The sequence below is a fragment of the Maylandia zebra genome, linkage group LG6 (genome assembly GCF_041146795.1).
Source record: "Maylandia zebra isolate NMK-2024a linkage group LG6, Mzebra_GT3a, whole genome shotgun sequence".
Classification (NCBI taxonomy): Eukaryota; Metazoa; Chordata; class Actinopteri; order Cichliformes; family Cichlidae; genus Maylandia; species Maylandia zebra.
In genome coordinates this window covers 13,180,751-13,194,980 of record NC_135172.1, presented here as the reverse complement: position 1 = coordinate 13,194,980, position 14,230 = coordinate 13,180,751, and the positions used below count along the sequence as shown (strand labels likewise).

At 41.4% G+C, this 14,230-nt stretch overlaps 1 protein-coding gene across 1 annotated transcript; it reads right to left on the bottom strand.

Annotated features, from left to right (window-relative positions):
- Positions 1-439: 439 nt before the first annotated feature.
- Positions 440-13,957, bottom strand: pdgfaa (platelet-derived growth factor alpha polypeptide a). Its single transcript, XM_004569090.4, has 6 exons — positions 13,235-13,957; positions 12,803-12,899; positions 8,990-9,097; positions 8,619-8,812; positions 1,592-1,718; positions 440-1,014 (listed from the first exon to the last, which is right to left on the bottom strand). Exons 1-6 carry the CDS (start codon positions 13,295-13,297, stop codon positions 1,004-1,006), a joined length of 600 nt encoding a protein of 199 aa, XP_004569147.1. The 5' UTR covers positions 13,298-13,957; the 3' UTR covers positions 440-1,003.
- Positions 13,958-14,230: the final 273 nt, after the last annotated feature.

Sequence of the window (14,230 nt, the reverse complement as noted above, 5' to 3'; positions counted from 1 at the left end):
TATGAAGTCACCTTCTCCTCCTTCTGGTTTAGTGAGTCAGGAGATGAGGTCACCAATGAAAACATTTGCCTTCCCCTACGCCACTATTACTGTCATTTCTTTGACCTGTTTGAAATAACACAACTCTTTAAACAGCACAAAAAGATCACTTGTTAGCTGTTGGCTATTCCGCTCCATAATCAGCATTTTCATGCTTTTCTGTTTTCTAGTCTCACTTTTGCCAAGGTTCAGTGTGTGTGTGTGTGTGTGTGTGTGTGTGTGTGTGTGTGTGTGTGTGTGCGTGTGTGTGTGTGTGTGTATGTGTGTGTGTGTGTGTGTGTGTTACTGTCCCTTCAGTCACTCTCTGACAAACCTGTTTGCTGCAAGCTGTTTTCTGACCACCACACCCAATTTGTTTTCATATAAATATTTTATTAGTATCAGTAACATGTCAGAAGGATTATTTCCCATCCATTCTTTATTTGGGTAACATATCAGAAAAAGAACTGATAAGCAATAGAAATAGAAAACGAGACGTTATAAAAATAAGAGGATATACGTGCATGTGTGTGAGTGCTTTTCTGAGGAAGAGTAAATCTTGGAGTACAAAAACTAATCCCAGTCACTGTTTCTAGAAAGGATTTTGCCCCAGTTTATAATCCGAGTCACTGAGCGGTTTATACTCTGGAGAAGGAGCAGGATACAGGCAATATGCCCTTCAACATCCTAGAACCAGAATGTCAGTTCGCTTTGTCATCGTCTCATCATTTCTCGTCTCCATCAAAAAAAAATTGGAGTTCACTTGTGGAAGTTTGATGCTTTGCTTTTTTTTGGAAAATGGTGAGTCAGTAATCCTCCATCAAAACTCCAAAAGGTCGTGGACAAAATATGCTCCGTTAGACCTTTTCACTGTTACTTTGATGGCAGGTGTTAAAGGAGTCACAGGCAGAAGGTGCTTGTCCTTGCTTTCCATTACATCATTATCCTCAAGGTGTCCTCCACTCCTACATCTGTCTGCTGCTCTTCACCTGATGCCTGTTGCAAGAAAGGAACATGAAGATAGCTTCTTTTATTAGCATAAAGCATTAGCTTTATCTTCGACTGAATAACAACACACACACACACACACGCACACACACAAAGGACTGTTTTCTGCACCACCGCTGGACATCTAAATTGCAATTTTTTTGCTTTAAGTTCAGCTGATGTAAGCACGACCTGCAGGAAGTCAGCAAGTTCAACAGAAGTCACACATGATGACAGGATGGTTAAACTCTAAGAACCTTTGTGCACTACAACAATGTTTTTTTTAACCCCTGTTTACGTCGAGTAGGAAAGATTTTAATAATATAGAATGGGGGTCTTTGAAACATATGTTTGTGTGTGTGCACACATGTATGTGTGTGTGTGTGAGTGGATGGGTTAGTGTGTGTGAAGGGAAATGCTGCCCTGAGGGAGAATTAACTCAGGCAGGAAAAACACTGTAAATGCCTCAGATGTTATCAGTTCTGAGAGGAGCCGTAACATGTGAAGTGAGCCAGCCTAAACCCCCATGCCCACGCCCATGCACAAACACATGCACGCACACAAAGATACGCAGCTATATGCTCACCATTGTCTGTGTCTGAGTTTGGGCTGATATGGCGTTTATTGGTGCACGTGCACTCTAAGTGATCCTCCACCCTCACCTGCACCTCCCTCAGCCTTGGCCGCCTTCGCACGTACTCCACCTTCGCCACCTGAGGGGAGAGAAAGTGAGACAGAGAGAAAACTTTATTGAGAAATGAATTAAAGCATGTTTGTTAATACTCTTTAGCATAGGCAAGCCCCCGCTAACTAGCTCACTGCATGAATTCGTACAGTCAAACTGCCAGCTTTGAAAAATAAAAGGAATACAGAAATTACATAAGTTCTGTGTAGCTATCTTGAGTGGTAGTTGTGTGCCTTTACCCAAAGTTCCCTTGCACTAAAACACATTCTAAGGCATGTTCTGCTTTTCTGTTGAGTGTGTTGGGTTAGAACGAGTTTTTCTAGTCAAAGTTAGCATCAGAAATGCTAACTTGCACCTTGCACCAGATGCACCTTGCTAGCCAAACTAGCTGTCTAGTACTAGTGCTAGGTACTAACTTAATCAAATTTATAAGCTGAGTAGATTAAGTTTTTAAAGAATAGGAAACACAATGAACTGACTACTGGAGAACATATCTGACATCAAAGTTTAGTCTCAGTTCTTTTGTAAATTAGCATAGCTATTGCCATCCAGTGGATTTTTAAGATCACATTTATAAGGTTTTTGTTTAAAACTAGTCTGCCAGAAATATTCAATAGAAAACATGACAAAGAGTTTCTCAAACAGCTAATGGAGGTGGTCATTAGCTACAGCTGAGAATCTCCCAGTGTATGGGCCTCAAGTTGGGTTTTTTTGAATGTAGCTGTGTAAACATCAAATATCTGCTCGGTTTATCAAGATATCGCATATTTGCAAAAGTGCTTCGACGTTTTCGGAGACGTCTGCTAGTCACCAGCTCGATAGCTAGCTGGGAGCTCGAGGTTCACTGAAGCCGCCGAGAACGGCACAACTCCCGGCACATCATTTTCAGATCACCGCGGATTTTTGCTACTCAGGTTAAACGTAATATATAAGTCACTTAGACAACCTAAAAATGTTATTGTTGGGCTTTTTTCAGTGTTTTGTTTGTTTGTGAGTAAATCGGTTTGGCTGAGATTAAAGTTATTAGATTAGATAAAATAAAACTTTATTAATCCCCCTGGTGGGTTCCTCCTTGGTTTTGACTAAACGTCAAACAGAAAACTGATTAAACAGGAGTATGACACGGTCGAGAATTTACGCCAGTGTCCTGTTATATTTTAGATAGCAAGGAGAAGACGGCTGAGTTTATTAAACTCCAACGAGACAGCGGTGACGCTAATCAGAAGGCTAGACCGTCCAATTTCCCCAGCCGTTTACTTCCGGCCTACACGCACTTCTGAGGACCTGGGCCCTGTGCTTCGTACGTCGCTTACTACATCCAAGATCAAATGAAACATCCAAGACCAAATCATCGCGCTAACTCTGAGCTCGCTATTCCGGTTCCCCGAACACACCTGTTGTTGACGATTAGTATAGCTGGATGAAGTAATGTGAGATCACTGGGTGGCCCAACAGGGGCTACGCATCGATAGTAGAAACATTGATCGGCAACCCTTTGATTGGTCGGCGAAAATGTCGAAGGAGCGCGCTCGGTATTTTTCGGCAGCAGAGCAAGAACTCTTGAGTGAGGGATTTCAGGAGTTTCAGAGTTTAATTAAAACGCAAGGGAACACTGCAAAGGCTGCAAAAGCAAGGAGAGAGGGCTGGCAGAAAGTTGCTGACAAATCAAACTTGTAAGTAATTCAATAATAACAATAATAATGGAGTGGATTTATATAGCGCTTTTCAAGGCACCCAAAGCGCTTTACAATGCCACTATTCATTCACTCTCACATTCACACACTGGTGGAGGCAGCTACGGTTGTAGCCACAGCTGCCCTGGGGCAGACTGACAGAAGCCAGGCTGCCATATTGCGCCATCGGCCCCTCTGGCCAACACCAGTAGGCGGTAGGGTAGATTTATCATATCACACCATATTATCCAATATTATATTACATTATATTATATTATAATATGTTATATTATATCCCCTTTCACATTAGAGCCACAACAGGACCCACTAGAACATGGGAACAAGTAAAAGTGAAATATAAGAATATTCTACAGAATGGTAATATTTATCACTTATATTGCTTGTCGTCTCTTGGAAAGAGACCCTGGAATACTCTGTTTGTTTGTTCATAACAGCAACCAAGAAAAGGGCAGAGCAAAAAAAGACAGGTGGTGGTCCTGCACCCCCTCGTCAACAAGTTGGTTAAGTGAATAATACCCTCACGGGAAAATCGATATCTCTCTATGAGCACACTGTCGCGCTGAGCTAAAGGATCCTGTCTGTCCCGCAATATACGCTGAATTCTGAAAACTCTCCTTATCAATCTTGCACCTTCCGCAATGGGTTGCTCGCGTAAACGGACAGGATATGACTGCGACAGACTTCCCAAATCCACCTTCGCTTTTATAGCCGTGGTCTCTCATCTTGATTACACGAAGTAATTTACAATTACTACTCTGAAATATGAATTACATCTGTAATAATCACATACATGTAATAGAATGTTAATAGTACAATTCCCTTTTTTAGGGAATGACCTGTATGTATCTGTGTGAAATCAATAAAAGGATCAAGTGCTGCATTATCTTTAGTTACATTGATGTTATTTATTTATGGTGAAACAGTGGTGGAATATCGCTGTTGCTTTCGTATGAATGACGCGGACATACCTGCGTGGCCGCGATCTAATCCTGTTTACATAAAGTAAACCTGCTCCCCAGCAGGTTTACGCTTACGGCTCTGTTGCTATGACAGCAAGTCCCGGATGGGCTTCGGGGAACCGAACGATCCAGGATCACGCGAAATCGTCAACAATCTCATCCAGCTAACTCACTTAGCGCGGTACGAAGAACAGCCCCCTGGCCCGCGTAGACCGCGAAGGCCGGCCCATGAATTTGGACATGACCAGCCCATGAATTTGGACATGACTAGTGAGTGATTCGTTCATTCTATGATTCATTACAGGAAGGGAGGGGGTGAGTGAGTCCTGAGTGATTCGCTTACGCTACAATTCAGCGCAGGAAGGGAGGGGGTGAGTAGCTAAAATGTGCTGTTAGCATGTTAGCAGAGCGATGCTACTGTGAACCAAGGAGCTATTGTCTTGATGTGAGCTTCTACTCAGGGTTTTTTCTTCCAGTTCAGAGCAGAAATGTTTTTGTTAAGAAAGTGGCTGTTGTTTTTTTCCCCCACGATTTTAATTATAAGCTACATATATTTCTACTAAGGAAATTAGTTTGCTAACAGCAATAGGGATGAGTTAGTGAGTCAATTGGGCTTGTGAATCATGATTCATGAGTCAGTAAAGTGATTCTCGAGTATTGAACGTGAACATGATTCGCGCATCACTATTTTGGACAAGTGTGGATGTTATGTTTGTATCTCCTTTTTGGTAAATGTTTGACTAGACCACCATCATTAAAATTTCACTTTTTATTGTAAACTTATCTCCTGTTTCCTCCACTTTCTGTCCTCTTTACCTCAACAATCTAACATAATTTTGTTCATTAAATTGATGTAGACTCTATTATTTGAAGCTATTGTAAATTTCATCATGTACTAAACTTCTGCAAAATCGAATCATGATTAAATTTATGTTTGCAACAATATAGGTTTGTTGATCCCAAAAACTACCTAACGATAGTGCTATTTAAGTTAGAATGAGACAGGTTATGTATGATACAGGTGCTACAGATAAAATGCTTTCTTGTACTTGTGCAAGCACACAGGTGTGTGTAATCTCGTTTGGAAGAATGAATGGAACACTGATAGGAGGTTTGATTTCACTTACACTAAGTGAGGCATATGCTGTTTTGTGTCACATTTGACATCAACACTAGCGCCCCGAGCCTAGCTACTCATGTAGCAATGGGTCTTTCTAGTTCATGAACAAATACACACCCAACATACTTTTATCTTACATAAACAATAAAAGAACCACAGAAGCACAGTAAATGCGTAATGCTAACATCCTTGTTAGCAAGCCAAGTCTGCACTTTGGCAGGTCCAATTGCACAACCATCTTTGCTTCAAGTCTTAACAGACTCTGAAATAGCAGAGCTAAGACTTTGAAAAAACAAAAACCCACAAGAAGGTTCAGCTGAGGTGAGCAGCTGTGCAGCTAAACAGCACATATGACATTGACTAGACCTTGACAATATGCTAGAAGGGGTGAGCCATCACTTCAAATAGTCGAGGTCTGCTATAATTGTTATATATATGAGTAGTTAGATTAGATTAGATCAACTATTAAATTAATAGTTCTTTCCTGCAGACTTACACTACAGTTGCTGCTGTAGTTCTAGTAAGAAAAATCGATGTTTTTTGTAGGCAACTTGGCAGTTGTTATGCATTCAGTCAGTCTACTGATGTAGTTCTTCCAAACCTGTGAACGTTAGCTAGGTGACAAAGCAGAGGCTTCAAGTGGAAACTTTACATGGCAGTGAGTGATCTCACAATGATGATATCCATCTTTTATATACAGTCTATTCTCAAAAAACAAGTAAACATCATTTCAAGACAGCAGCTTTTAAAAGGGCATTACAGATTGACTTCCAGCCTGCTGTAGTCTTCATATATATATATCAGTACTGAGGCTCTTTCTTTGTTTTCTCACATATGGACACACCCCCTAAACCTTCACCCTGCCATCTTCCCTTTAGCTTTAAGTGAGTGCAGTTGTAGTCGTGACCGTTTACCCTCTAAGCACTGAATCTCAGCACATGCGAGTGACTTTATTTTTGATTTCCTCTGTGAGCAGACAAAGGATGAGCCCTTTCATCTCAGATTGGGTTTCAGCAGGCCAAAGCACAGAGTATCAAACCGCCCTCCCCTCCTGTTTTATTCACGTTTTCCCTCTTGACCTCTGGCAGCACACTCTTACACGTCTTTCCCTCTCACCCCAGATTATCAGTCAAACATCAACCAATCAACCTGTGAAATTAATATTTCATGTTCATATTATTAAAGTAACTATTAACATCAACATCATCAGCACAGTTTAAAAGTACAATAAATGCACTTCCTGTGTGCCAAACACACACACAGACACACACTCCTTGGGTCAGCTCCCACTTGGACTCTTGTGACTGTGAACCATTTGGGGTTTACTGAGTCTTATTTCCAGCTCTGGATGAGATCAAAGGGAAGCTATTATGTTCATGTGCTACCTCACTGCCAGATTTTCAGTCACTGGCACACACACGAACGCACACACACGCACACACACGCACACACACACACACACACACACACAATGGTTAAGCTGGGGAGAGTAATTGTTTTTGGCAGGTGTAGAGTGTATACCTCCAGTAAGTGGCTGCGTATTTACACATTCTGTGCCATTATTCGTTTTCTACACTTTCCGGGTCAGTGCCAGTAAAAGACAACGAACAGAAGCCTTTTGCTAAATGTTTACACAGAATATATCCCTTAAACTAATTTGAACCACTTCTATTGTCACAGGATATCCCTGTGGAAGAAAACTCTTGTCTCTGGCTACTGTATGTGTCAGACACCAAACAATAATGGATTGCATTTATATAGCGCTTTTCGGGACCCTCAAAGCGCTTTACAATACCACTATTCATTCACTCTCACACACTGGTTAAGTCAAGCTACAGTTGTAGCCACAGCTGCCCTGGGGCAGACTGACAGAGGTGAGGCTGCCATATTGCGCCATCAGCCCCTCTGGCCAATACCAGTAGGCAGTAGGTGAAGTGTCTTGCCCAAGGACACAACGACCGAGACTGTCTGAGCCTGTCCGAGCCGGGGCTCAAACCGGCAACCTTCCGATTACAAGACAAACACCCAACTCTTGAGCCACAATCGCCCCAAAGAACAGTCTTAGTCCTCTGTGACTTTGTCCTCTTCCTCATAATGAAAGTTGAAGGTGACATATAAGAAGATACAGCATGCACTGAGACAGACAAGTGCACTAGAGAAATGTAATAATAGGTTTTTGAAATTCATGACATCCTTGTGAAAGAAATGAAATAAAAATTGTGCCAAAGTGCATGAAAAACAAACTTTGTGCGAGTGCCAAAGCTCTTGGCCACAATTTTGCACTTCATATGCAGTTAGTCTCTATTAAGGGACTCTAATTTAAACAAAGAAAAACAACAGATAAATGGCAGATTACTTAGACATGATAAAAAGACTGTTTCTACTAAATACAACAAAGCCTTTTCCGGATGCTTCTTCCTAACTTTAACTCGTCAGTTTCACATCTTATGGGAAGTCTCTCAGTTGCCTGGCTTCAATAGGAAATGGTTTATGACAAACTTGGAAATACAAAATTTGTGGTATTTGGTAATGGCTCTTCCACTCCGGGGTGTACCCGGCTCCAGCCTGGCCTGGCTCCAGCTCCATAAACATATCTACAGTTCAGAAAATGTTAAATAACACTATGGTTACACACAGTTTTGGTTTATGGCAATTATATTCATTTTCTTTGATTCTTAAGAAAAAGTTTAAAGTGATGGCAATGAGTAAAGATTAAAATGAAATTAATTTATTAATGAATTAATGATGGATATCAAAAATTGAAGCAGTGCAAGTGTGCACGTACAGTGTTGATATAAAGTCTTATTCTTTCCTTTGACCGAATTATGTCTTTGACAGCACAAAGTTATTAGTTATATTTGTTTTATATGTGAATGTATGCATGTGTTTTCATTACCTAACAGGTTTCTGTTGGAAGGAATGTTTGAAGCAGAAAGAAACAATTACAAAGCTAACCCTGCATGCCGGGGTCTAGCTGTGCTCATCAGTGCAGTGTAGTGTCGACCTGTGCTACCTGGTAACCTCCAAGACTCCCTATATGCAAATCTTTACCTCTTCCAAATGTGATGTGAAAACAAAGCTTCTTTTGAACACAAAAGAGTCTGAAACAGACACACATGTGGTCACATGTATAGAGAGAAGCAACAGAAAGCTACCTTAACAGTGCGGTAGTGTTTGCGAGCCGCCTGGCACCTCATGTTGCTGGTGTTGCAGCAGCCGGTGCAGCGTTTCACCTCGACACAGGGAGGCCAGATGATGAAGTTGGCCGATGTGGGATCCACCTGGCTCCTGGGAATTTCATAAATTGCTGTCCGAACTTTGCACACTGCTGGCAAGGCCTCTTCTACCACTGCAGGTGAACAAACATGGCTGATCAAACCTGCATCAATGGTTCACTTTTTATACAAATACTAGTATTTCCTATTAACGTTATACAATATAGAATTTTTGGAAACTACAAAAGAATAGTTAGATAACCAGTGGACCTGAGGCTCAAGCTGACTACATGTGTGTGTGTGTTTCTCACCAGTGCTCCTCCTGTGTCTGGTATGTGTGTGTGCTCTCTTTAGGTCGGGGAAGCTGTGAGAGAAGTCCTTGTGGTAGCTGTGTTTGGTCTCCTCGATCACCTCGTTCTCTGAACAGAGACAAAATAACACAAGCATACTGAGACAATACACACTCTAAATGTTAACAACAAAGATCCTTGTGTCAAAAACACAGACACATACTAACGCACTATTGTGGATAACATGCATGCATAAAGTTCATTTTCTGAGAAGCACAAATGTTCTCTTGGGTGATATTGGATATTTTTTATTTTGCTCATTTCCAGCTCCACATTTCCATCCTTGGACACTACTGGACTAACGTTGCATGATTCAGAATTAAAAATAATACCTATTTATTGTAATCTTGGGCCATGATGCATCACTTCAGTTGATCCTGGCTCTTTGGACATCAGAAGTTGTCCCTTAAGTTTCATGAAATCTTACGCACCACATTGTTGGCCGAGCCAAAATAGAAAATATTTGTAATTTATCCTCATGGGACCATGAATCTCCTTATCAAGATAACTTGACAGCTGACTGACCAAAATACAAAAGAAGGAAAAGTGGTGGCATGTTTACATGCTACAGCAAGCTGCTCATTACAGATATCTTTATCAAGTGTCTCCTGATCAGAGAAGCAGTTTAACCAGGTTATTCTGAGTTATGATGTCAGTGAGCTACTGAGTTCTCTGCATGTACACGAGCCCCAAATGAAACTGTTTCAGTGCCTATTCCAGGTACATTTGAATGTAATCCAGACACACAGCAAATATTTTGTTAAGTTGGAAATGACATCACATTGCAAGCAAACTTGAACTTTCTAAGTAGCTTCTTTGTGAATTACAGTTAACAGATTTATTTGCTGTTATGTGACTTTAATGCACTTTTTTTGCTTCTATTACTGGTTAGATGTACAGTGGAGAAAGCAATTATTTGATTCCCTGCTGAATTTTTATGTTTGCTCACTTACAAAGAAATTTGATAGTAGACAGAATATCAACTAAAAATCCAGAAAAATAATTACATTAAACTTATAAACTGAGGCGTTGATGAAAGATGTAACCAGAATCTGATTGGATGAACAGAAATGCTTTGTATGAGCCAAAGAACACCATCCCCACATCAAGCACAAAGGTGGAAATGTTATGTTTTGGGCAGCGCATTGAGAGGCCAAAAGACAGGAAAAATCTTGGACTACAACCTTCTTCCATCAGCCAGAACACTGAAGATGGGTCATCGATGGGTCTTCTGGCATGACAATGACCCAAAATATACCACAGAGGCAAGAAAGGAGTGGATAAAGAAGAAACACATTAATGTGTGGAATGGCCTAGCCCACAGGTGTCGAACTCCAGGTCTCAAGGGCCGGTGTCCTGCAGGTTTTAGATGTATCCTCGATCCAACACAGCTGATTTAAAAGGCTAAATGACCTCCTCAACATGTCTTGAAGTTCTCCAGAGGCCTGGCAAAGAGCTAATCATTTGATTCAGGTGTGTTGACCCAGGGTGATATCTAAAACCTGCAGGACACCGGCTCTCGAGGCCTGGAGTTCAACACCCCTGGGCCCTAGCCAGTCTCCAGACCTCAGATCAATAGGAAATCTGTGGAGGAAGCTGAAACCTTGAGTTACCAAGCACCAGTCACGAATGGTTTCATGAAGAGGAGGGACCCAGAGTTATTCCTACAAACACAGAAACATCTTCTATCTACAATTAATCTTGGAAACTCTGCCACTCATTGACACTTGGCCATAAATTGTATTTGTCAGTTCAGTTTGGTTTGGTGGTAGTAATGTGTGGTAGTGAGCTTAGTTTAATCTTTTATTTATTTATTTTTCTGTGCAAGGTTTTGGCAGGTTGTGACAATACTACACCTGAGATTAGACAAACATCCAGTTTACGGAAACTTTCCTAAAGTGGATAATATTCTTTAGTTAATAACTGATGATTTATGGCATAAAGATTTATATTAGCCAATCTTGCCCTCAAGGCTTAGTTTTAAATCTTAGCTTTGTGTGTGTGTGCCTTCTAGAGATGTATCCACAGTTTTCGCAGATTCTTCAAGCCATTCAGTACTTCCAAACCACAGGATACCCACAGACATGTTTAAAGCCAATAAATTCTGAGCAAAGATTGTGTGTGCAGTGTGGATTTGTGTAGATTTGTGTGTCTGTGTGGGTGGAAAAAGGGAGCAAGGTTCCAGGAAATCAGAGTAAATGATGTCTAGGCAGGACTCTTTTAATTTGATCCTGAATACCAAGCCTGATGCTTCTTTTGGTCACCGTGTAGATGTCTGCGTGCGCTCCTCATTCTTGAGGCCATATGTGCATGCAAACAGTCACACACACACACACACACACACACACGCCTGCCTACATATACAATGTGCTTCTAAAACACAACAAAGTCCACCTTCGACATTTCCCTCTCTCTCTCTCTCTCTCTTTCTCATTCTCTCTCTCTCTCTTTCTGAGCCTGTGTGTCTCCCTCTCTCGCCCTGACATGCAGGAATTTGAGCATGAATTATACATAGCAACACAGCAGCCTTCCAGCGAGCCCTCCTCTCAAACCAATAATGGGCAGCATGACAACAGTATAATGAAGTGAGCCACTTGACCCCCACCGAGCCGGGGAGCCGTCACCCTCGACATTTGCATCTCAATGATGCCAGGATTAATGGTGGCACCACTCAGCACTGCAGACAGAAAAAAATAAGAAAAAAGTTCACGCAGCAAAAAAAAAAAAAGTTTATTTGGCTGAAATGTGGATGAGTGGATGCAATAAAGTGTGTTTTATGCCACAGTTATTTCCTCCTGTCTCACCTCACTGATTCAATCTGCTCAGATTTATTACCTGCATAATAAACACAGACATCAGTGTTTATTGAAGGCAAACGCCGGTGCTTTTTTTTTTTCTTCAAAAGTTGGAGACTGTTTATGATTGAACTGCACACAAAGCCTTCTTTTTTGTGATCTCAGCTACACAGTCAGCTGCTAGCAGAGCAGAAAAGATACAGATGATTTTTTTAAGAAAAACAAAAGTTGCTTCTGGTCTTTCTGAGAAACATCCAGTGGTGAGATGAGAAGACAAAGAATCTTGAACCAGATGCAACTAATTCCTCAAGTCAGAGTCTTTCAAGGCACTGACAGGGAGGGAAGCAGCCGTGACTATCACATTTAAGCTCCCTGTGCCTGATGTTTATCTGTTACTCAGTCAAGTTAAGGCCTGCTTGGATCTTTGTATGACTAAAGGTACATCATTTTTCAATGACATGCTAAAATAAGACAAACATGTGCATTGCTCCTAATTTCAGAAGTAGATTAAAGATAGATTAAAAAAATCACAAGTGTTGATCTGGTGCAAAGAAATATGAGTTTCTACAGTAACTTCCTGTGACTTTTCAAATTTCATTAAAAAAATTGTAGCCTACTATTTAGCTTTAAATGCTACAGAGGTTTGGCCCCAAGTTATGTCTGCTGCCACTTGGTGCATGAAACCCTGACACTGATCACAAGCACAAACGTGATGTAGCCTTGTGCAGTGCTCTTAGAGTTAAAAATTACTTCCCTGAAGAGATTAAAATTGCATACTTGGCATTATGTTTCACATCACTTTAAAAAACACGTCTGATCTTATCTGCACCATGTTTATTTATTTCTTCATATATTTTATTAAAAATCTGTCACAGGCATCACATGAACAGATTTTTCTATGAATAACCCCATTTTTCTGTAAGGATCATTAATCCAGCTTGTGGCTGTGGGAGACTTGTATTATAATGAAGTGCTTTACCTACGGAGTCTATCTCTAGCAGCCGCTGGAGGTCGCTGATGCTGCGGATCTCGCTGCGAGAGAGCCGCTCCAGAAGCTCCTGAGGGAGAGGAGACTCCTGTGGGAATGAAGGGGGTGGGTTTATTGGGGGTGGGAACACATAGTTGGTGCGTAAATCACGATCACGCAAACGTTACTTATCTGCAGCTGGCTTTCAAGCTGACTCGGTGGCGGGTTTTCAAAATGTATCAAACAGGTAACTGTGCGTAAGATTAATGCTCGTGTGTAATTACGCAAATAAACTAGATTTCATCTGTTGTATTCAGTACGTTAACCTTCAGGACTGAGTCTCTGTGAGTTCTATTACTTGTTTACAAGCTAAATAGCTGCGAGTAAAAATATCACAACACGCAGCAGAAAAGATTAAACACAGAGTGTTTTGATTCAGCTCACCTGAGCAACGGTGCGTAACACGCAGAGGTAGCCGGCAAGGATGTGGTAGACTGCGGCTCTCATCTCCTCTCAGATCCACTGCATAGGCACCAGAATAGGTCGAAAATCCACCGAAGGAGCCGGGCTGTCGCTCCCTGCTCTCATCATCCCTCGGGAGGACAGAATACCTCCTCAGTTTTAATGAAAAAGCTGCGAAATCCCGAATGAAATAAAAAGGATTGAAGCAAACTTCTGCTTGTTCTGCACGCGGTGTAAGTCACTGCCAAAGAGATTTAAGGGATTATTTTTTAAGTGACCGCGAAAAATGAGAGTCCAAGTTTTAAAAAGATAAAACAAAATAAAAAAGTACAAATCTTAGGATCCCACCGATATTCGTCCACAGGTCCGAAGTTTAAAGGAAATCACACAATCAGACTTGACATCAAGTGTATGTCCAGTTGCTTTTCATTTTGGTCTAGACAGAACAGGTGCCGATGGAAGCATTAGGCATTTTTTGCATTCACATATCCAGGAATATCCATCATTTTGTCCTCAGTATGAGCCTTTCAAAAATCACCCATTTGTGCCCTCTGCAGCGTTTGGGCGTGTTGGCACTTCAGGTTGGTAAATTGTCAAAACTCACAAACCGAGGGCAGGTCTGTCTGGAAAACGCAAAAGAACCAAAAGCCTTTATCTCCGCTCTGAGGAGTTTGATGGCAGCTCCCAGCGGTCCTGTGATCTCCGCGGTGAATGAAGCTGGGATGCTTTCAGTCACAGGATATAGCTGTGCGCGCCCGCGCGACTGCGACCGCGCTTTGCATAAAAGGCTACCGAGCACTGCAGCAGCAGCAGCAATAAACGACATCACGGAACAGCCTCAGTCTGAGCTGCTTAAGTTGATTACGCTTGTATTGGACACTTTGCTAAAAAGAACTCGGGAACTATTGTTACAATACCTGACCTTTAGTTTGAATTTGATGATTTATGATCATCACATATTCAGACCAATGCATTAGA

What these genes read in the sequence shown, in the direction of transcription:
- pdgfaa (XM_004569090.4), bottom strand. Translation starts at nt 13,297, where the DNA reads ATGAGAGCCGCAGTCTACCACATCCTTGCCGGCTACCTCTGCGTGTTA. An exon ending in TGTTACGCACCGTTGCTCAG is followed by an intron (nt 12,900 to 13,234) that starts GTGAGCTGAATC and finishes TCATTCCCACAG; the next exon opens with GAGTCTCCTCTCCCTCAGGA. An exon ending in CAGACACAGGAGGAGCACTG is followed by an intron (nt 8,813 to 8,989) that starts GTGAGAAACACA and finishes GTTCACCTGCAG; the next exon opens with TGGTAGAAGAGGCCTTGCCA.